This window comes from Orycteropus afer, unplaced genomic scaffold (assembly GCF_000298275.1).
Source record: "Orycteropus afer afer isolate SDZICR_OR568_19922 unplaced genomic scaffold, OryAfe1.0 scaffold00607, whole genome shotgun sequence".
In the NCBI taxonomy this organism is placed as follows: Eukaryota; Metazoa; Chordata; class Mammalia; order Tubulidentata; family Orycteropodidae; genus Orycteropus; species Orycteropus afer.
Genome location: NW_006922194.1, coordinates 620,178 through 644,745, shown reverse-complemented (window position 1 = coordinate 644,745; position 24,568 = coordinate 620,178). Strand labels below are relative to the sequence as shown.

General features: G+C 35.4%; 1 protein-coding gene across 1 annotated transcript in view; it reads right to left on the bottom strand.

Moving 5' to 3' along the window:
* Positions 1–2,558: 2,558 nt before the first annotated feature.
* Positions 2,559–24,568, bottom strand: part of FAM120A (family with sequence similarity 120A) — a 201,842-nt gene continuing 179,832 nt past the window's right edge. The window contains exons 13-19 of the mRNA XM_007956323.1: positions 22,730–22,844; positions 16,721–16,930; positions 15,171–15,354; positions 14,384–14,518; positions 12,056–12,197; positions 11,565–11,661; positions 2,559–2,870 (exon numbers count right to left, since the gene is read on the bottom strand). Coding sequence (XP_007954514.1) covers positions 2,559–2,870; positions 11,565–11,661; positions 12,056–12,197; positions 14,384–14,518; positions 15,171–15,354; positions 16,721–16,930; positions 22,730–22,844 — 1,195 coding nt within the window. The remainder of the gene's footprint in view (positions 2,871–11,564; positions 11,662–12,055; positions 12,198–14,383; positions 14,519–15,170; positions 15,355–16,720; positions 16,931–22,729; positions 22,845–24,568) is intronic.

Below are 24,568 nucleotides of genomic sequence, written 5' to 3'. Positions count from 1 at the left end.
CTGGCTATTCCTGAGACTCTTTCCTAATTATTGTTGAGGCAACAAATATCCTTTCATCTTTCACTTCACTCTTGGAGTTGCCCTAACCTTCCTTCTCCAGTCAAAGCCCACTCCTTTATAGTTCCATGTCTAGCTCTAGACAAGGAAGCAGTGAAGGCATGGTGGTTCCAATCTTCTCAATTTTAGATGACTTTTAGAACAGATAAAGGAACTCTGGTGGTATAGTGGGTAAGGCATTTGGCTGGTAATAGGAAGCTCAGAGGTTCAAACCCACCAGCTGCTCTGTGGGAGGAAGATGAGGCAATCTACTACTGTAAAGATTTAGAGTCTTGGAAACCCAATGGGAGTTGCTGTGAGTCGGAATTGACTAGCTGGCAGTAGGTTCTGGAATAGATGAGCTCAGCACTATTCCCCTGGGGTGGGCCATGTCTGCAAGGCCTCGTTCATAGTCATGTGCACACCCTGCATTTGCCACTGACAAGGGAGCCTACAAATCAAGGTAACAGAATCCAGTGGTACTATTTATGGGGTTTCTAGAATTAGGCAACACAAATAAAGCCGTATTTCACATCAGTTGCAGGGAAGAGCTTTAAGTCAAAATTAATGACATGAAAAAAAGGTTACACATGAAATACTGATTTTTAAAACATGGTTTTATCAGGATGAAATTTATTTCTCCTTCAGAGTTTTTTGTAAAATTTCTTTTTCTAATTCTAAGAGAATGTCCTTCTATCCCTTTGGTTGCATTAAAATTAAATATGAAACTCAAACATAAGTGTTAGAATCATTTTCATGTTAAGAATGTAGTAATTTTTCTTTAGCTCTAGAAACCTGACAAATACTTTAAAAGGGCAAAATACTTCTAAATTCTCGTTATCGGACCAAGCTATTAAGTAGCTGTTTCAATTTGTATTAAACTGCAGTAAAATGCACATTTTTATAATTAAAAGCCACACTATACCTTATACTAAAAGAATAAAGATTTTTATTAAGCATTGTAAGTTGCATTCAATAGCCTTCAAATACACCACACCACAATCCATCTACGATCAATCAAACCCAACAGCAGTTCATTCTTGCACAATCCATGAGTTAGGGCAAAACTCCCTTCAACTTACAGTAAGTTCCTATTTAGCTCTTGCGGGCAGGGATTGGGGAATTACACCTCATTTCTGATCACTAATGTGTGATGAAGAGCATCAGGAGAATTATATGAAAACGAATAAGAAGTGATTCTGATTTCAAAGTACATTGTTTGGAAACATTAACAAAAACATCAAAATGATATAAGTATACCTGCTTCTACTAAATTCTTGATGGGAAAGTTCTCAAGAACAAGCAATTTGTTTCTTGCTACAGTAGGGGGGAGTAGGTTTTTTTTTTTTTTTTTTAAAAGATCAAAGGTTTTTTTTCTTCACAGAATTTCATATTTTGCTAATATGAAGGCATAAAACAGCAACAAAGAACAATAATGCATACAGCAGTGAATACACCAGGGTAATGTTGATATTCAAAACAGCTAGATAATTTTTTGGGGGGGTTTTAGAATAAATGCAACAGAGGGCAATAATCACAAAATTTTAAGGTTAGAGCAAGATCAGTCAATGACTAAACATAGTTAACATCTTTTATAGGACTATTACTGATTATTAGCTTTTTGTTTTGCAAATGGGCACATATTTGTAAGAATGGAAGAAAGGACAAGAACATGCATAATATTAACTACACACTTTAAAAATTATGAACCATGCAGAAGTTTAGCTCAAGTAGTAGTACTAATGGTCTACGTCCGATTCAAAACCACATAGTTCATTGATCACAGATGCATGGTATTAGTCACAAAAAGTTTCAGAACACATTGTGTTGATTTTGAAAGGTCATTTGCATCTTCTATGATTTCAACTTTATCTCCATTTATCTTGCTTGTAAAGTATGTATGATGTACTGTATATTTAAAATCAGCAGAACGGCAATATTACTCTATAATTTTTTAGTTTTGATAGTTGCACTTTTTTTTTTTAAACACAAAAGAACCACATCAACAGTGATGAAATTTAAGAAAGAAAGAAAAACTGTGGTTGTGCCTTATTTTTTCCATAATCATAAAATCAAAGCCTTAAACAAAGCTTTATTGTGAAACAGTAACGCAAAAATCAAATATAATGGCATACATATGGTGCCAAATGCTAAAAATTATAGTTTAAGCTATATATACTTAAAGACTGCCAAAATTTTTTTCTTTATAGTTCAAGAAACACCACTATAGGCTTTTGTCATAACCAGTTTAAACTTTATGTGTACTTCATTTTAAGTGCGGGAGTCAAATGCTCTTCATTTTCTTTCTTTCTTTTTTGTTTTATTGTAGCATTTTGACTACAACTGGTTAAAACTAAAAAATGTGTTGTTTAAATCTCTGATATCAAAGAGGGATCCGAATTTCCAAAGTCCTCATTTTTCTCTTACGGAAAGGAAAAAATGTACATAACTGTAGGCTTTCTTTCCAGATATTTCTAAATCCTTACCCTTCCAACATCCTTCACCCTCTATAAAAAATAAGTTTACTCTTCTTTATTTAAGACAGCTGCCTCAAGAGTATCATCTTTATGGCAAACACTGTCTGTATTTAGTGCATTTAAGTGAGGATTTATATTGCACATTTTAGAGTCATTATTCAAGGCACTTTCAGACTGGGTGCAAGCCCTGACACCTCCTGTGCTCCCGTTCATTTGGGACGCCGGCTTCTCCTCAGCCATCACTCCGTTTTCAGCCAGGGACCCATCTGAAGACACAGCAGAGGACTTCGACTCCCCTGATTTTGACTTAAATTCTTTGGCCACTTCTTCTGCTGAAGCAGCATAAGGAGGTTTACCCTGTTTATGATAAAGGGAAACAAAGGATAATGCAACTTTTGTTGATCACTAGGAAAGAGAACACCAGTTTGGCCTAATGATATCATCTACATATTCTGGAGCAAATATAAGTGTTTATATAGGCACAGAGTTGTGTTTCTGATTCATACTATAATTCATGTTGTCTTTGCCCCTGATTGATCTTCAATTGGTAGAAGTGTCTACTGTTTCAGTTAGTACCCTCCTATTATCCCTTTCCTCAGCTTTGTAGTTAATGTCCTGAAAATGCAAATGAAGTTCTAGGAGGCTCAAATTTACTGAGCTCTATCTAATCTTTTTATACTGTACCAAACTATTTAAAATAACAACTGCCCCTCAGTAAGTCTACTCTGAAATTTTAGCTTGCCCCCTTCCCCAAAAAGGGAACACAGTGACCAACATCTGCTTGTGTGAAGCACTCAACACAGGAATTAAAGCAAATAAAGTAATTTTTGAGTAATCTCAACAATCAACAAGTCTGCACTAATAATTACCATTCATATTTGTGAAATCTCCCTTCTGAATGGGTGCCTTTATCATCCCTTTTAACAGATTTAAAAATAATTCTCTGGAAAAAGTGAATTTTGAGGCCAACTCAGCGTATTTCCTCACAGGGCCTTCTCTGTGAGCAACAAGGACAGTGTTTGAGATCTTGTTTGCTTTTATAACAGACCAAAGTTTTTTTACCTTGGCACTATTGATATTTTGGACCTAATAATTCTTTGTTGTGGGGACTGTTCTGTGCTTTGGAGGATGTTCAGCAGCTTCCCTAGCCTGTATCCACTAGATGCCAGTAGCATTCCTCATCTCTCCCAAGGCCTAAGATGTTACAACCAACAATGTCTCCAGATATTACCAAATGTCCCCTGGCAGGCATAATCTCCTTGGTTGAGAATCACTACCACAGACTGACTCATTGCTGAAGACAAACCTTAATGATTTTTGCCTTCAAATTGTCATTTTTTAGATGAGAAAATTGAAGCCCAGAAAGTAAAGTTGGTTATAGACTTCTACCTCCTTGTCCCATCCTCTTTTCAATGCAATTATGGTGGCAGCTTAAACCATCTTCTAGTCCTTATTCTGAAAAGCAGGGTATCTGTTTTGGTGAAAATAAGGTCATTCCATGCTCGACCCTGAGGAATTATATCTTGCTAACTCCACCTTAGGGATGACTTCTTATGTATCAGGAGCTATCAAACATTTTAACTCTGATCTCAATTTCCCCTCAATGTCTTCTCATTCTATTTCCAACTTTAGAGTTCAGAAGTACTAATGTACACTTCTGCATAATTTATACTATGGAACCTTGGGAAAATAATTAATATTAAAATAGAGCAGGGTAGAAAAATAATTTCAATGGTATTAGTTTAAACCTCAAAGCCCTCACTCTCAGGGAAATCAAGCACAGGGAAGTACACTTACAGAACTAAATAAATACCTATAATAGTATCCATTGCATGGATGCTTGTTGCAAGAAAAAAAAATCGGGCCCATTTACTAAAGAGTAGTAAGAAGGTGACTGAGCGGGGAACCTCCCTTACAGTCACTTCCTGGACAAGACATAGAAGGAGATGTGGTTGTTGACCAAATCATCCATAGAGGGATGCAAGAATGAGAAAGAACGTCAGATTTATTTGTTTGAAAACAGACATTAACTCTCTCTCTAAAATCTGTTCCCTCCTTCAGCCTTAGCCACAGTGAGGCAGTTCCTGCCACAACCATTGTTTGCACCCACAAGCACAGTATGAACTATTGCTTCTTCTACTCTATTAATACTACTTTAATTGTATTTGAGTCACTGAGTTAATCAAAGATTTCTGTTGCATGTTACATACACCAGGCAATGTGTGGTTTTGGTGTACTATTAGTAAGTTGCCCACAAGGCACCCAAGTGTACAAAATATGTAAGGGGCAAGAAAGAGGCCAGAGCTTTGGCACTACAGATACATGCAGAGCAAAGAGAATTCTAGCACTGCTACTACTACTTCCTTGGCCTCAGTTCATCCATTTCTGAAAACAGTAATAAGTCAGGCTGCAAAGGATTTTATTATAAACAAAAAGATAATGGATATAAAGTTTGACACTGAAAACTGTTACATACCTGGTGACATGCAAATGTTAAATCTCCTTACTTCAAAAAATATAGAGCAGCAATCCTCAAACATCAAACTGGCTGCATTAAAATCACCTAGCAAGAGGTTTTTTTTTTTTCTTTCTTTAAAGAAAGAGAGCCAAGTGATCCTACCTATAAACATCCCATATAGGTCAGGCGTTTAGGTTTTCAATGCTGTGGTTCTTGACTGGGAGACAATGACACAAGTCAATAGTCTAATAGTGACATACAAAATGAATTAAACAGTGTAGAGCCAGGAGAGAGGAAAAAAAAGGAAACAGAGAGCCACTAAAGGCATGAGCTGTTGATGACTGGAATAGAGTGGGAGCCACAGCAATGGGCAGAAAACGGTCAAAGTGAGAAAAACTGTGAAGTGACAGAATGAGGGGATAACCAAGAAAAAATATAGAGGAAAGGCTGACAAGGTGACTTTTGTGTATGGAAGTAAATGCAAAGGATATGGTACAGCAAAAGCAATACTGAAGACAAAGCTGAAGGGCTTACACACACCAGATGACAAAACTTACTATAAAGTGTCAGTAATTAAGACAGTGTAGTACTGGCACAAGAAAGGTTAACTGGGCCAGTGGAATTGAATGTTGTTGTTGTTGTTGTTGTTATATGTCGGACCCGACTCATAGCGACCCCTCCTTGGGTTTCCAAGGCAGTATTACTACAGAAGTAGATTGCCCCATCTTCCTTCCGAGGAGTGGCTGGTGGGTTTGAACCACCAGCCTTCTGGTTAGCTGTCAAGTGCCTTAGGTACTACGCTACCAGCGTGCAGAAAACATACCAAAGATATATGATCATCTAATGTCACTGCATTTCAATGAGGAAAGGATGATCTTTGCAATAAACTTAGCTAAGTCAACTGGATATCCATATAATAAAAGAATCTTGTCTCTATCTCAAAATTAAATTGTGGTGGATCAACCCATCACATTTCTAGAAGAAAACATTAAGTGCCTATCTTTGTGACCTGAAGATAGAAAATATTTCTTGAACAGGATATAAAAAGCATTAACTATAAAAGAAAAGATTGATAAGTCGAGCTTCATTAAAATTAAGAGTGAAATAGCAACCCACAGATCAGAAGACTGTATAATTACAATATATGCAAGTGAAAAAGGACTCTCTTATATTGTTCATGAAAATGTAAACTGGCACAATCATTTTGGAAAAGGTTTGACAATGCCTTCTAAAGCTAAACATGCACACTGTCTATGACCCAACTATTCCACGTCTGAGTGTAGACCTAACAGAAACAAGTGTTTATGTCTACAAATGACATGGAAAAGAATACTCACTCTTTATTCAAGACAGTCCCAAATCAGAACAACTCAAATGTCTATTTAGAATATTAATACAAAGAATACAAAATGATATGAATAAAAGAACAACATGAATCGAATTAAGAAAAACAAAGAAAAGAGGTAGAAGAACTTAGGGAAGAATTCAAAATAAAAAAGAAAAGAACCATTCCAGAAATGGAGACTAAACTAGAAGAAACACAAGAATGAATACAATACCTTAAATCCTAAAGAGGGTGAAAATGAAGAAAAATTTTAAAAACCAGAAAGAAATGAAGACAGGGAAATGCAAATTAAAACCACAGTGAGGTATCACTTCACATCCACAGTAACAGCTGTAATAAACAAATGTTAGAGAGGATGTGGAGAAACTGGCACTCTCACACACTGCTGGTAAGATTATAAAATGGTCAGCTGCTGAAGAAAACAGTCTGGCAGTTCCCAGCAATACCAATCTTAGATAAGTACTCAAGAAAAACGAAAGGATATGTCCACACAAAAACTTGCAAATCAATGTTCACAGAAGCACTGTAACAGTCAAAAGGTAAAAACTATTCAGACGTCCATAAATTGATGAATGAATCAATAAAATATGGAACATACAAACAGTGGAAAGAATGAAGTGCTGATACATTCTACAACATGGATAAACCCTGAAAAGGTTACACCAAGTTAAAGAAGCCAGTGACAACAGACCACGTTTTGCATTATTCCATTTATATGAAATGTACAGAATAGGTAAATCCAGAGAGACAAAAAGTAGATTAGTGGTTGCTAGAAACCAGGGGTGACTACTAAATGGGTATAGGATTTCCTCTGGGGCTGATGATTAATTCTGTAATTAGTGGTAATGGTTGCATAGCCTTATAAATATATAAAAAGCCAATGAATGGTACAACCTCTTAATCGGTGAATTTTACAGTATGTGAGTTATATCTCAAAAGTAGAAATAAAGAGATAAAAAAGGAATCAAAAGAGTGTGGAAAATATTGACAGGCAAAATAGAACCAACATGGGAATAACATGAGTACCAGAAAACGAATACAAAGCAAGCAAAAGAACAAATACTAAAAACTATTAACCGAAGACAAGTTTTTGAAATAAAGTAAGATTTGAAAGTACATCTGTAAAGAGCACATTGTGTACTTGAGTGTATCAACCCAGAATATCCAAGGCCAAACCAAAATCTAGTAAAATTACTAAACTTTTAAGGAAAAACTTTAAAATATTCAGGCAAATGACTCCAAAGGAAAAGAAAATTAGATTATCATCCATCTTTACAGAAATGCTTTATGCAATAAGAAGAATGAAACATTACTTAAGACACTAGAAATAACTAAATGTGAGCCAATGCTTACAATTATTAAAGGAAACAAATGGTTTTCCGTAAGTCCTTCCTGAGAAAGACATAGGTTCAGTGTGCCATGGGAATGATGGGAATTAACAGTTATTTTTAGAACTAAGACTCAATGACATTAAAAGGGAAAGTATAGCATGCCATGGATATATGCTCAGATAATGAACATAATAATTCTTGTTAGTCATGGTAGTTATGGTCTATAAAGTCCCTGTGAATACCAAACCAGTCTTGCTGGACCTGAGCTGGGAATTGTTCACTTTTCTCTGTATGCACATGTCTGCAAATTACCATGAAAGCCAGGTGTTTTCAGCAAATAGGCAAATTTCCAAATATGGAATCAGTGGAAAATGAGAAAGGACATTTTTTAAAAATGCAAAGGCTTGTAGAAGAGAACAGTGACAGTATATTCAAAAGTTTTCTCATAACCGTTTACAATAATTATACTGGGGATGGTAGTACTAATACTTATTTTGACCTTGTTGTGTATGTACTGTAAGTAAAGAAAATTATTAGTTACAGGATATTTTAATTTATAATCATTCCCTGAGTCCTTCAGAATGGAAGAAAGAACAAATAATACAGATTAAATAAAAATCCTACACTACTAAATTTAAACCGGAAGTATATGAACTCATGAGATACTTAAAAAAAAAAAAAAAAAAAAGCACCGTATATGTATATATATGCACATGCACACATGCATGTCTTGCCTTCTTAGCTCTGTCCACAGAAAAAGTCCAGAAATGGTGATTTGGTATGAAAGAAAGGACATACAGATATAATACAGAAGAGAGAAATAAAAGCTTTATAGTCCTCAACTTGAATTTGAAGCATCAATATGAACTTGAGATATTTTACATTAAAAAACAAAAGTATGTTATGTTGTGTGTGAATATTTATGTAGGAAGAAACAGAACTCTATTTGTACATGTGTGTGTATATATATACATACATCTCCCAACCTCTGGCCACAGAAGAGTAATAGAAACATTGACCACTCCTGTGATAATAAGTATGTCTTGGGGTCTTGAAATCCCATTTCCTACTAAAAGAAACCTGGGGTTTTATGGAAAATGGCCTTTACTATCAAAGACTACTGGGATCTCAGAAGGCAACTTGAAGAGGATCTCATTTGACCAAATTGGGCTAATATGAGCTTTAAGAATTATGCATTTATCTTGCCTTTTCTATAGGAACAGTACCACTTGGTAACCTTATAGTAGGCAATGGGAAGCATCTCTTTATAAAAACAGTCTAGTAAGTTATGGAATTAGAATTTCTTCAGTTTGCAATCTCCAATGAATTAATGGATGTATCATTGAGGCAATAATAGACACTAACATCATAAAAAGAAAAAATGAGACATTGTGTGCCTCCTGATGGAAGACTAGTACACCACTAACTACAGTCTCACCGAATCAGTGTCCAACATAGTATATAGATCCTGCCTCCAATTTGCAAGAAAATCAGAGGAACATGCTGAGCTAAACCATGAGTGTGCAACTGGCAAAATCCAGAATAGAAAAGTTTGTAGATGGAACCACCCAGGTCCTTCAACAGATAAACTGAAAGGAAAAGAAAAGGATGGAGGGAAACTCACAGATTAAAAGAGACTTCAAAGAGATATCAGAAGAAAATGAACAAAACTCAACTACAGTATGTGGAGATTCACAATTGAGTGACAGAACTATAAAGAAACACAAAGAAGAGATGACTAAGAGATCAGTATAAGATTTCAAGAGTGGTTACTTTTGGGAAGATGGAAGAGGTTGACACTGGGATACAGCATGTGGAAGAATGTTTGGTGAGGGTGGCAACATTCTTTTCCATCATTTGGAGGATGAGTTTTTTGCCATATAGCTTATACACATTTGTTTTCTGTAGGTTTTTACATCTGTGTTTTATATTAAATAAATTTTTTAAAGGAATGTGGACATAATCCCTACAACCAGCTCAGGAAAGGCCCCCTAAGTATATTTAAGGATGACAATGAGGTCTCTAGCGGGCTTTCGGTTGGAGGAAGAGTAAGATCAGTGTTCTCTTCTTTCTCATAAACTTAATGTGAAACTGTTTTCAACTTAAAATGGAGTCTCTGTGTGAAGGGCTGAGCAAGGTCAAAGTGTAGCTCAGAGGAAAGCAAAGACTTACTAAATACCAACTACTTGCTAAACATTGTGCTAGAAAGAGAATAAAACTTAGATCTTGCTTTCAAGGAAAGTACTTAGTCATGGTATTTGATGTGTTTAACATATTTCATTAAAATAAAAGATTACCAAGATGTTAAGTTCACTTGGTAAATATAGAAATTTTGTTTTCTCTTTGCCAATTAAATTTCCAAATGATGGTTATGAATATATGAGCCCTAAGAACATACTCTTAATATTTTATATGTATAACAAACCAAACTCACTGTCGTCAAGTTGGATCTGACTCATAGTGAGCCCTCCTTGGGTTTCCGAGGCAGTATCACTACAGAAGAGGCAAATAAAAGCTTTATAGTCCTCAACTTGAATTTGAAATATCAATATGGACTTGAAGTATTTTATGTTAAAAAACAAAAGTATGTTATCTTGTGTGAGGTATGTATGAAGAAACAGAACTCTTATTTGTACGTGTGTGTGTGTATATATATATTTCCCAATCTCTGGCCACAGAAGAGTAATAGAAACAGTGACCACTCCTGTGATAATAAGTATGTCTTGATGCCAGTGTGTGGTGCCCAACCTTCCTTATGAGGAGTGGTTGGTGGGTTTGAACTGCCAGCCTTCTGGTTAGCAGTCAAATGCCTTAGGTACTATGCCACCAGAGCTCCCTTTATATGTATGTATGCTGTTGTTGTTATATGCTGTTAAGTCGGGACCCAACTCATAGCGATCTCTCCTTGGGTTTCCGAGGCAGTGTCACTATGGAAGTAGATTGCCCAATCTTCCTTCCGAGGAGTGGCTGGTGGGTTTGAACCTCCAGCCTTCTGGTTAACAGTCAAGTGCCTTAGGCACTACGCTACCAGAGCTCCTACTTTATATGTATAGTATGGGACAAAATATATACTTTGATTAAATACCATCATTCAAAAAGTGAGACAATAAATAAAGATTTTTCTCAAGTAGAAATTCTTCAGGATTCAAGTCCTATAATGAATACATTATACACCCAAAGTATATCCAAAGCAGAAGAAAACGCATGCTCTTTAGTTAAGATAGGTATGTGCCTTTGTTTCCTCACAGGTTGATTTGTTCAGAGAACCACTAGTCTAGTTCCATACTTCACAAAGTGTGAACATTCTCATTATTTCCATTCTTACTGCTCTGTTTCCATTAATCCAGTTTCCCTTACATTCTTGTCTTTGGTTTAAAGTAATTGCTGACCATCTTGTCTCATATATATTTTTAAAGAAACAGTACTCATGAGTGATACCATTTTTTGAGCCAATTTGCTATTTAGCTACCAAGTGATCTCAGGAGTCAGTTTCAGTTCAAGGTTTGATGAAGTATGTCAGGGCAACAGTCTTGGGGAGTCCTTCAGTTTCAACCAGTCTAATAAACTGGTGTTTTTTTTAAATGAAATTTGAGGGTCTGTTCCATATTTTTCTTGCATTCTTTCAGGGTCCACCTATTGTGGCCCTGATTAGAAAGGTTGGTAGTGACAGCTGGGTACTTAGCATCTAGTTCTTCTGTCTCCATACACTCTTAAGTAAAAATGACAAGGGCATGGTTTTGGTTTGAAGAAATTTACATATGTTGAGCATGTATGAGCGAGTTACAATATTAGATGCTTGATGGCTATAGAAGTACACCAATAACTACTTTGTCTGAATGTAAATTCTAGGAGTGCTAGCTCAGGAAAGTGAGGTCACCTAAGAATGAACCAGTACAAACAGTATGTTATAACATTACCTGAATTGTTCCCTGGTTTTTGTAACCTCTCCCATAGTACCTTCCACCTCTTCCAAACGTTCTAATCACAGGGGTAGAAATAACTCCTCTAGGACGTCTAAATGAATAAAAATGGACAAATGTAAGTATACATAAATCTTTTACATACAACATTTAAAGTAATATAAAAATGGTATATTAGAAGCACCTTATTACAAAGACTCAATGTTTTTTTGTTTTGCTTTGTTCAAATCAAATGCATTCAACTTGAAAATCATTTAATTTAAAAATGCTACTTTCCCAAACGTGAAAAAAAAAAGACCCCTAGTTAATTAAATAATGCCACTGCTATATAATGTAATCCTATGCAACTGTTAAGAATGATGTTAAAGAAGAATGTATTTAATGATATTCAAATATTATTAATAAATTCATACATGGAAAAAAGCAAGTAAGAGGTTTTTTTAAAGGAAAAAAAAAAAAAAAAAAACATTTGCATGGCCAGAACTTACCCTCTTGCTGGTCCTCCAACAGAAACTACCTGTAGGGGGAAAGGCCCTCGGCTTCCCCGGCCACGTCTGCTCCCAGCCCAGTGGCCAACAACAGTGCCAGCTATTTCTAATTTTCCTCCCTGAGAAGGTATAGGTTGGACTCCTGCATTTAAACAAACAAATAAAAAAAAAATCTTTACAACCATAGAATTAAGAATAACAAAGAGAAACATGCAAGAAACTTCTTTCAATTTTGGTTTACGGTTTAAAGAAAATCCCTTTATGCTTTTTTGAGGACTTTGTTTTTATTATGTGGAATGTCTCTGTGCATAATGTTTGATTTCAAGCTGTCCCTTTAAATAAAACAAATTTGTCAGCTATTCAAAGAACCCAGGACAACTGAATTAGGTCACAACTGCAAAAACTATTCAAGGCTATTTAGATAGTAACAGAAACAATTAAGTGTTGCCACTGGTGCATATTACACCTCTATGTTACCAAGATGTAAATCTGCAAACTCAAGACTTTTTTCCGCTTTATGTAAAATACTTTCAAGTTTACTAACCTAGTCAGGTAGTCTGTCATTTCTTTTTGTTTTGGAAAATTTCTTCAAGCAGGGCTCTGAACATTTAGTGCATTCACTAACTTCTATTAATTACTGCATATTCTACTGTTTTCTTACTTGCCTTCCCTGCAAAAAACTCAAATAATTAACTGACAGTATTACTTCTAATAAAAATAAAGCAAAGCCCCAAACATCTTATTTTCTGGCATGTGGAGTTGATTATTAATAAACTCTCATTCTCTAAAAGTTGATCATGACAGTAACTGACACTGCTACACCTGCACCAGCACTGTTCTATAGAAATACACAGCATCCCTTAGATTTTCTAACAGCCATGTTAAAAATGTAAAAAGAAAAATAGGAAATAAATTTTAGTAATGTACTTTATCTGCCAAAATATTATTTCAAAACTTCTTATGTGTAAAAATTATTTAGATAGTTTTCATTTTTTTTTCTCTACTAAGTCTTTAAAATCTGATGTATATTTTATACTTACAACATATCGCTACTTGGCCTAGCCACATAGTATGTGGCTACTAAACAGCATAGATCTGAGTTTCAGAAACAATTTTAGGAAAGTTAGGAAGTAATTTCCTCTTGTCATTTCAGTTTTAAGAAATTATTTCTTTTCCTAAACTGTCCATACTAAAATGCCCCCCTCTCCTTTGATCTTTTATCCCAACTACAAGGTATCTCTTGTTTCAAGGAAAGGCATTAAAAGGAATCGAAGCAAATTAAGAAAGACATAGTACACATGACTGCGAGTTGCTCAATGCATAGTCAGAGGTCAGAAAAACACTCCTGTAGTAGGCTGGACAGGAGGACAAATAGTAGGCAAGAAATGGGCATGCAATTGCAAAAGGGAAACAATAAATGACTTTTGCACCCTATAGATAGAAAGATGACCGCACTTATCATTAAATATTTAAGAATCTTATTTCTACAAAAGACATCTCTTGCTAGCCTTAGTAAGTACTCCAAATAACTGAATCGGAAAAACACTCCTGGTCAACAGAGCAGAGCCTGCCAACCCTAAAAGTTATTAAAAAATTCATTTGAATAACCCTTGTACTATGGACTTCCTCATCAGTTTTAGATCTGCAGTTCCAAAATATTGGATTATGATAAAGCCATACATTATAGGCTTCAACTGACAGCAAATTCATAAGACATTATTTCAAAAGTTAAATGCCAGATTTTTGTTTTCCTTTGCAAACCTATTGCAAATGAGAAGAGCAGCAATACGAATTTAAAATCGAGTCACTAATTTATATATCTAATATTAGTTCTTTCCTTAGAAATTCTTCCATGAAACAAACTGTGACTAAAATAGACCTTTTTATGCCAGCAATTCTACTACAGCATTAAAATCTTCTATGCAATCATAATAATCTTTACCAAAAGGTGGCTATTTGAGAAAATAGGAAAGAAATGTCACTGAGTATTATTCAGCAACTCATTCTATTAACGTGAGCCAATGGCTGTGTCACCTAAGTCCACAGAAAGGCTCTTTTCTATGTGGACACACATTGACCTACACTGAAAGGCAGAGACTGGCCACAGCAAAGCTGCTGCAGAGACCTGAGAACAGACAGAGACTAAGAGAATAAGGAGCAGTCAATGAATGTCAGAGCAGGGACCTAGAAGAAAGAATAATATACTGGAGAATGTGGCTTTTAAGGACAATTAAAGGAAGAAACGAAATGAGAGTTAGGAGCCAGATTATGCAGTGAAAGAAGCTGTTGCCAGGCAAAAGCTCTAGGAGAAGGTTTGGGTATAATTACCGCCCTGTAACTTGCTAGTCCTGCTGCTGTCATTGCCCGAGAAGGCTCCGGAATGTCCTGCTGCTGCCACCCGGAAGGCACGGTAAGCGCCTGTTGCTACAGTTTCCCCGTAAGGGCCTCCAAAGCCACAGACTCCTGTTAGATCCAGGGTAGAGAGAGACAGGGGAGAGGCCATGAGGGGACTGGGTACAGGGGGTTAATTTTTCCTGAGGGGACAGTCACTGCTGAGCTTTACGTCAGAGTGACCTCTTTTCAAATCAGTTTTTATTTTCATACTACAACAATGCCAAGAAGAGGGGATTTACTGGCCCTTCTCATAACCATGTTAAACAGTCCTACAATAATAGTTTGGATAGGAACAATTCCAGAGTGCCACTTCCCCCATCCAGGGAGAGGTTTTTCTTATGAATAGGGTACTAACATGGTGTATTCAATGACTGGCCCTGGAAGATAGCCAATAGAAAAGGGTTTCTTTGACCTTGATGGCTTTACTTTCCCTCAAACATGAGACAATACCTTAAATGAAAAAAAGCAAGCAGAGATTTTTTTCAGCTATACTGACAAATTTTAAAATCCAGCCTCTGCAACAGCTTTTGTAGACTCATCTCTTTCCCACATTCTCTTCAGAGATCTCATCTGCTTCTTTCTAGTTTGAGGAATTTGTTGTTGTAAACTTCATAACCAAGAATGACAATTTCAAGGTCTCAAGATTGGCTCAATTAAAAAGTACTACAAACTACTTTTTTCCCCACATGTATATATCACTACAATAACTGATACAACTTACCTGTAAAACCTCTGCCCCTGCCCTGAGATGGTGGGACTGGCCCAAAGTGCCGAGGATACATGGAAGCTGGGTAGAAGGGCAGAGCAGGAGGTGGTGGAAAAGGAAGTGGGTGGTTCTGCCGGGAGAAGTTTAACCCCTCTAAAATGCTCTGACGCATCTTTTCAACCTTGGCAGCTTGCTCAGCCTACAAATCAAGGGACCAGTATGTGAAAAACTTGACTCAGAATATTTTAATCCGATGGAAATGAACAATAAAAAAGTAAGATATATCAATCGCTGAAACATATTGACTTATTTACCCATAAATAATACAGTTATACCATGTTCAGTAATACCTGTTTATAGGATGCAAAGATAATCACAAAAGCAAAAATCCAAGAAAATTAATAGATACTTTTTAACCTTATAAAGGACCTCTCATGGTGTAATGGTTAAGGCACTTGGCTGCTAACCAAAAAGGTGAATGGTTCCAACCCATCAGCTGCTCCGCAGAACAAAGATGAGGCAGTTTGCTTCTGCAAAGATTTAAACCCAATGGGGTTCACTATTAATCAGAATTGATTTGATGGTAGTGAGTTTGGTTTTTGGTTTTGGTTTTAACTTTATAAGCAAATATGAACTTAAAATTTCTAATTTCTCAGGATATCTTGGGTTAAGAACAATTTAAAATTTTTTTACATGAAAATGTATCTGGTTCTTAAAACTCAAATGACTAAATCCACACAGAGAAAACTTTGCAGCCTTCATTTCTGTTAGCATTTCTTACATTACATTAATACTTCACTGTCAATGTACATCTCACATTTAAAAATTTTATTTTCCTATCAGTTCTAAATGCTTAGGTCAGGTAACTATTGTACTTTACAAATGAGAAAGCCAAGGGAAAGCCTGGAGGTTTTCATGACTAAGACTACATGATAACCTACCTGACCTCATCTCTGTCGCCTGCCTGTGAAATGACTTTGGCCCTTCATATATTAGTTACAGTATGTTTAAAAAAAAACTGTAACTTGCCTAAGTGTGGTCAATGAAATTTATGCATTCAACCGAGTGTCCTTTATTAATAAATACATGTAACAGAACCCATTCTTTAATCAGAGAACACTGACATTTGATTCTTTTGAGTAATTAGAACATATGTCCTTAGATGGACCTTTACTTAGGGCATGGCTGCACAGTGGGAAGAACATAAGTTTTATAGTTAAGAGTCTAAGGTTTAAAAAACTTGAGCAACTGTGAGTCCCTTTATACAGTGCAGATAGTATCAGTATCACCAAATGTACTTTATTTTTGAACTAGAATTTTTTAAATAGCATATCCAGAGCCTGGCTCATCATGGCCACTGAACTGGTATTTAGATACACACTGGGCAGGGCCCATTCTAAAACAGACTCATCGTCATAAGTTTCATTATAAATACGCTGATGAGCTTTATTTCTTCATAAAAGCGAACAGGGACAGGTTGGCCATCTGTCTCCTCTGTGTCCCATGAGTTCCAAATGACAAATTGAGCTCTAAGCTTACACAGGTACTGTGCTTCCATAGCATACCTGACCATCACAGAGGTCAATGAGCGGGGTCTTTTCCCGGCTGGCTTTGAGGAGTTTGGACTGGAAGAGCTTGCCATCGAAGTACATCCAAGGACAGCAGTGTTCCCATGGGATTGGCTGCCCGCAGGCATCATTTGCAAACAGGGCCATGTCCACTCCACTCATAAACAGAGCTGACAACTGAATTCCACGGGGATCTAGGTTCTCAATCTTTAAATTGAAAAAAGTAATTTATATGGAATAAGAGTACTACAGTATTTAATTCTTCCAAATTTTCATTACAACTCTCCAAGTTTAATAGAGACTGTTCCTCAACAAAACAGCACCACTAAGTAGTAGTTCTACCATTACTTTACACTGATCTAGCATTTATCTTATTTGGACAGAAGTACTACGTAATGTCATATAAATTCATATTTAAGAGAATGCTTACTGGCATATTTCTATTTGGAATTTGGAAAGTTTTACAAAAGTTAAAGTAATACTGTATTTAAAGTTGATGCACAACAAAGTAATAAATTTTTAAGTAGAAGTAGCAGTTAAAAATCCCACAATTCACTTAAAATTTCTACACTTCAGATTCTAAACACTGGCAATTTAATATTAACACAAAGGTTGTAAAAAGGAGCACTCTTTAAGATTTTTCATTTTTCAAGTAGTTATGTTAAAAGATTATTTTGTATAGTTACATTCTAAAATAAAACTGTGTATTATTTTACATGTTAATGTTTAAGATAGCAACTTATTAATGAGACTGCCAAAATGTTTTAGGAGAAATGAACAGCTTATAAATGAAAGAACGCAATAACAAAAATATTATCCTTGAATGATGCATTATATTGTAAACCAGCATAAATTTCTATTTCACGGTTCTTTTTGACTCAGTAATGAGTGCTAAGTGTCTTCCTTTCATTTAACCCCCTCTCCTAACATATTATGAGCAAGATAATAAGTGCTAACAGAAAGAAATACAGTCAACTCTTGATTATCTATACATGAAGGACCTAGTTTGTGGATTATCCGGGGCAAAGTTTTAACTATTCTGGTTTCTGTCTTCCCACTTTGCACACTTATTTTCTAAGATGAAAGCATCTCAAGAATGCTACCTTTATGAAGTTTTATCTAAGCAATGCCTAGTTGTGGCAAGCAAACTGGCTTTTCATTAAAAAGAAAAAAGATTGTAATGTCAAACAGGAATCAATCTGTGACTCTCTGCTGTTTTGTGCTGTCTGGGTCAACGTTCCCTATTACCAGTTAACACTTTGTTTTTAAAGTTAATGCAGTTAAGTACTTCCAAAATCTGGAGAAGCTTGTTCACAAACTTATAAACACTGTCTATTTATAACCCCTCAAACCTTTATACAGTAGTGGCTGCTATTTTTCCCATACAGCTGCTGAGAAGTTACTTAAAAAAAAACAAAAAAAAAAACCCTGTCAGTTAAGGGCAGGTGGGAGTTGTGGTGATGGAATTAGATGGTTTTTTAAATTTATGAGCAGAAAGTGGAGAAAGAGGTCAGACTGGAACAAAATTTAAAAACAGTAATTCCCTTTGATTTACTTAGATTCCAGGTAGCTCTTCCCTGTTTGTGAGGCGTAAAAATAAATTTTCTTCTTCTCTTAGTATAAAATCTTAAGGCAGAGAGAGGGTGTCTTATTCTCTCCCATAGCTCTCTACCCTTTTGTCTTACAAGCAGCAAGACTAGTATGTGAGTTCAAGGGGAAGGTCAGGAAATAAACCTAGGCTGCCCCACAGGATCCAACCCCACCTATCCTCCCCAACATGCCAGGAGCATCAGTATCTGTGTTCTTCTTTGGGCCTCTGGGCTTTCTCTTAATAGGAGCGGTAACAGTAGTTCCTTCCAGGTAGGTGAGACTCGCTGTCTCACATGACTGTAAGCTGGGACCACGGTAGGTAGGCTGAGAGACCTACTGCTTCATTACAGGTACAGAGGCTGATAGCGGTAGGACCAGGGGCTGACCCCAAGACTCTCAATCTCCAGTCTCCTCCTCCAACTCTACCCCCAACACCTCATCTCACAGAGAATGATGGAGAATATGGACCAAGCATTAATAAAAGGAAATGACTAAACTGATATTACTGTAAAGATGTTTTCTGTTCAAATATTTCAACAAAAATGCTAAAAACTTCCTTTTATTAAAATATGAAGCAGCATCTAACTGGTTATTGTCTGTTATATACATACTCACTGATTTGATGAAGATACCTCAAAGCCATTTTATGATCAAAGAGCTATCTATACACTAAGTTTAAGAAACAAAAGCAAATACTTTAGAACAAAGAAGCACCCTAGTTAAGACTATCACTATCCAAATTTGCTGATGGGAGGAATGGAAAAAGTATAGATTCTTCACACACACAGACACACACACACACACACAGAGGTATACTCACATACACACTTTAAGTGACATTGATTGAGGAACTGTGCTTTTATGGGATTAAAAATTATTTTTACAGTTTCAAAACAATTTTAGTACTAACAACCACTACTCATTTAACAGAGAAAACGCTTCCAAATAGCCAAATAGCTATTTTTAAGCAATGTGAATAATTCTCAATTGGCATGTAGACTTTGCCTCCCTCTAGAATTGAAAAAAAAAAAAGATTACATTACAGTGTCTTATACTTTTTAAATATTTCTTTCCTTAAGTGTTAATTAAGGAGCTCTGTCTGGTGGTGTAGTGGTTAAGGCATTTTGCTGTTAACCAAAAGGTTGGTGGTACGAACTCACCAGCTGCTCCAAGGAGGCAGTCTGCTCCAGTAAAGATTTACAGCCCTGGAAACCTCAATGGGGTTCACTATGAGTTAGTTTGACCCATGGCAATGAGATTTTTAAATTTTTTTTGAAAGTGTTAATTATACAGACAATATATCTAATATTTCTGAGGCACTAAACAAACATGTACCAGACACTAAGTGTTTTTACATGAACTATCTCATTTACTTCTCTCAGTAGTGTTATGATACATTTATTATTAATACTTCAATTTAGAGATGAAGACACTAAATCACTGAGCACTCGAGGCCACTAAACTGGTAACTGGTAGATTCAGAATCTGAAGTCTTGATTGTAGAAATAGCTATAATACTCAAATTCTAAACTCATTCTCTTAATAGCAATTAAGATAAAATATTCAACATTATCCAAGGTTCCTCAACTAGAGAAACAAAAACAAAAATTCTGACTTTATAGGAAATACAAATATGAAATGTAATTTTGACCCAATTAGCCAAAAAAAAGAAATTTTCAGTGCAGTTACTTTGTTCAATTTCTAATTACTGGGCAATAGACTCTTACTTTAATTTGTCATATTTACCTATATGCAAAATAATTCTTACAGGTATCACAGACATGTTGCACGCCCCTAATACTGTCTTTAAAGCTCTTCATTTTCCATCTTTTATATTCTGCACTTGGCATGTGAAACTGTTAAAAGAATTTAAGGCAATTACGGGATGTCAAGAGCAAAGGAGAAAGAAACTGGACAAGTATTATAACTGTACAAAGATTCTTCTCCTCATCCTTTAACCCCTCCCCCCAAAACAAAGGGTCAATGCTAATTTTACAGTAATAGTTATATTCATGCTGGTAACCTAGGAGAAGCTCTTAAAAAATATAAGAGGAAAAAAATGATGCCCATCAATCATTGTCAGAGGTATTCAAGTAACTACACAGTACACTCTCAATTATTCATGGAAATTGTTGATGGAGCAAGTACAGATGAAATTAAATTCTTAAAAATTCATTTTTGTGGTCTCAACATCTTTTCCCATCAGAAAAGCTAAAAAGTGTCCAAACTGTCAGAATTAGTCTTTTCTGTCTCTTCTCCTTTGATGGCAATGCTTATAATGACATAGTAGACAATAAATAGGAGAAGAAAAACAGAGTTTGGGCAATCCACAAACTGGACATGGGCTCCTAAACAACAACAACAAAATCAAGAGTTGACTATATCATAAACAGTGAAATGTATATATATGTATTTTTTTAAGTTTGAACAAAAAAAGAAATTTCAAAATTCATTTTTCTATCATTGGAATTTTGCAACCCTCAGCTCTGCACAGAAATTTTAGTAGTATTTAAATAATGATTATTCCTACCAATGCTCAATCTGATAGCTGAGGGGATCGTCAATCTTTAAAAAAAAACAACCAACAAAACCTAAAAAAACCCAACAAACAAAAAAACCTACCTCTTTCTCCCTCCCAAATATTAGTTTTCCTTACAGCTTTCTCAGAATTATAAAAATGAACATGAAGCACATAAAGGTGTAGGTTGTCCTTAATTAAAGACTGCCAGATAAGCAAGGCCCAAAGAAATGATGATTGAAGTAAACTATACATAAAATATATCTTTCTAAATACGTCTCTAGAAATGTCTAGCATTAGATGAAGAATCAGGGGAAAACCATGAAAGTACTAAGATCTCAAAAGAACCAAAATGAAAGCTTAGAGTGTGATTCTCTTTCAAAAGTTATACCCTATGTGTTGATCCAAAAATGAAAGGAATATGGGATATAAGATGAACTTTGAGTCAAAGTAACTTGATGGTGAATAAGGCTTAGTGGGCATACCTGATACCTGGTGGTCTGATTCTCAGAACTGGGATGTCAATACTGATGTAAAAATCTATATAAGAGAAACAGGAAGTAGAGGTAGAGGGATGGCACCACACTATAATAAAAGTATTTACAACACCCTTGAAAGCACAATCTGGTAATGAAGACGGTGGTGGTGAAACAATCTGGGTAAGAACACAAGGAATGAGAACCTGTACTTAGTCTCTGTCGTTCTGTGTTGTACGAAAAACCTGACCAAACATTTTAAAACAAACACAAATTTAAATTCAAACATATGAAATAAAAGAAAAATAAATAATTTCTATCTTACAAACAGAAAAGCTTGATCACAGAGTAAAAACTACAATTTAAGGTGAATTCACATTTACCCTAAGTTTTATATATACTTTTTGCCTTTCTTTTTAAAATTTAGCTTGTCTCAAATTTATCAGGAAGACTAATGGTGACCAAAAATGACTTAAGCTCCATACAGCTGAGGAGATTCAACAAATTATGAAATTTACCAAAATAATTTAGGAGAGCACTAAATTTACAATACCGAAAGTCTGTAAAGCAAACCTAAAACTCCTCTGTGGAGAAAGAATGCCTTCGTCAAGAACAATATAAAGATCTAAAGTGAAGGCAATTTTATCAAAATAGATTATTTGATAACAAGTCAAATTTTGAAAAAATAAGTAAATAACTAAGGGAAAATACAAAAAGGAAAACCTCCAAACAAGTTAAAAAGAAATGGCAGATCCACTAAGTTAGCTAACTATGAAAAAGTCTTAAACTTTCTAATATTTAGTACAGAAAGTAAAAAGCAATTACAACTATGTGAACACAGCAACTAATACTAAAAAATTACGTAACAACAAGAAGAAAATTATCAAAATAATGAGAGAACAAAAGGAATTATTAGAAGGGAAAATTAAAAGGAATATGATATTAAATGCTGACCACAAGGGGCATAGGGATGATGGCGTAACATTGTTCTTCAAGTGTTTTTTTTTTTTTTTTTTTAAAGGGATATTACAATACTAAAAGTGAAAAGAATATTTTTTAGAGAAAACTAAAGTTGTAATTAGGAACAATGGAATGAAATAAGAAAAAGAATCCTGGTTAGATGTCAGAAAACTCTTATTATCAAGCCCTCCCAGGGTTTGGAGTCACCTCCTAAAATAAAAAAAATGCACATTTATTTCCTGTCATGAAAAACAAGAATAAACATCCACTGGTAAACAAGGGTAAATATTTATCTGAAAAGGTGAAATTAATAATTTCCAATTGGGGGGATGCCAAATCCATAACTAGAAAGGAATATGCCCTAGCACTGAGCAATACTGACTGCCTGGTAAAGATTAGCTGTTTTACACTGAAATCCAAAGCAAGACTTCCCGAGACAGTAAAATTAGGCTTAAAAATTACCTTAAGCTCCTGGAGCTGATCAGGCTCATAAAGTTTGGGGGATAACGCCTGAGCCAGGAAGGCATCAAGTTCCTGGCGACGCAGTATCCGCACTCCCGGCCACTGCACCATATATCTAGAGTGAACAGAAATGGATTTACTGTTATTACTTAAGTGATAACCAATTACATGGAAAAACGCCATTATTTAGATTCTAAATAAATTTTGGGATAACTCAAGCTAAGAAGGCCTATAAGGATTTCTTGATTAGCTTTTCTATTTGATGCCAATTACAAATGAAAACTTAAGTATCATTTAGGTTGACCATAATTTTGATTTAAGAGTAATTAAAAATAGCACATTAAATTACTTATACCGAACACTGTTTGGCCAGTAATTTTTGATAACTCACAGTTGTGGGTTTTAAACCATGAAAGTACATTATAAGCACCAATTGACATGATTTGTTTATGTTAATTCAAGGCAGGATAGCCAGGAGGCAAATCTTAGGTCAAAATAAGAAAGTTCAATCTCATAATTTCATAATTAAGAGCAGGAAGAGTTGAGTGAACCCTCTTCAGTTGAAAGTACCCCACAGCAGCAGAACAGGTGGGAATGGAACAGAAAGAGAAAGATGTGGCTAGAAGCAACTTATAGGAACAATGCATTAAAAGGCAGAAGTCTTCAAAATCGGTACATGTAACCCTGGAATATGTACAGACATACTGAGGGTTTCCCTGGCATTGACAACTGAAAGGAAATCACTTTCCAAAATCATCAATATCCATGTGTACTATATTTCCTACAGTGGATCTGCCAGGCTTCTAAGTTGATTCTCTTACCCCTTTGTACCAATCCACTTCCACTGTACCAAACAAAAGCACCTTTCATACTTATCCTACTTCAACATGGTACAATATCCTGAGTGAAATAATCCCTGGGGGCACTAACCAAAGGCACAATTCCAAATATTGTTTTGAAGTAAGAAAGTGGGGGAGGGAGGAAACACTGCAAAAATAATAAAAAATTTAAAAAGTAAGAATGTGAATAACTAATAATTAATAATTTAGTAAGAAATTTTATTCTACAAGTCCAGTGGTTCCCAATTCGTTACATTCAACAAAACTGACGGAGGAGCTAAACATGTTGTCAGCTGATCATTAAAAATAACTTCTGGTGACAGAATACTATGTGATTTTTGGCAAATGACACAGTACTGTTTAAGTTCAAAGAACTGTGATATGCTATTACAAAAGTCTTTCCATTCTCACCTGCTAAGTAAATTTTCCCAGTGCTTAAAATCTATGCTACGAAAAAATGACATTAGGGCTAGTGAGCCCTACCTCATCTTCTTAATAATAAATATTCATCCATAGGAATACAAACTAACTGTGGAGAAAACTTCCATGCAGCTTATTAACATTTTTTTAAAAATTTAAACATAAAACTTAAGTATGGAATGGTATAACCAATCTAGCATCTAAAATATATAGAAAACTTCTACAACTTAACAACAAAAAGACAAATTACCCAATCAAAAACTGGGTAAAGGACATGAACAGACATCTCAATCAAAGAGGATATTCAAATGGCCAACAGAACACATGAAAAGATGCTGAACATCATCAGCCATCACAGCAATGCAAATCAAAACTACAAGGAGACAAGCCTTTATAAATTTTAGAACACTGAAATACTGAAAACCATCTTCTCAGATCACAATGCAATCAAATAAAAAATAAACAATAGGAAGATAAATGAAAAAAGAGCAAATACATGGAAAGTGAACAACACTCTCCTCATGAAAGACTGGGGAAGGGAGAAATAAAAAATGAAATTCAAAAATTCCTTGAATCAAAT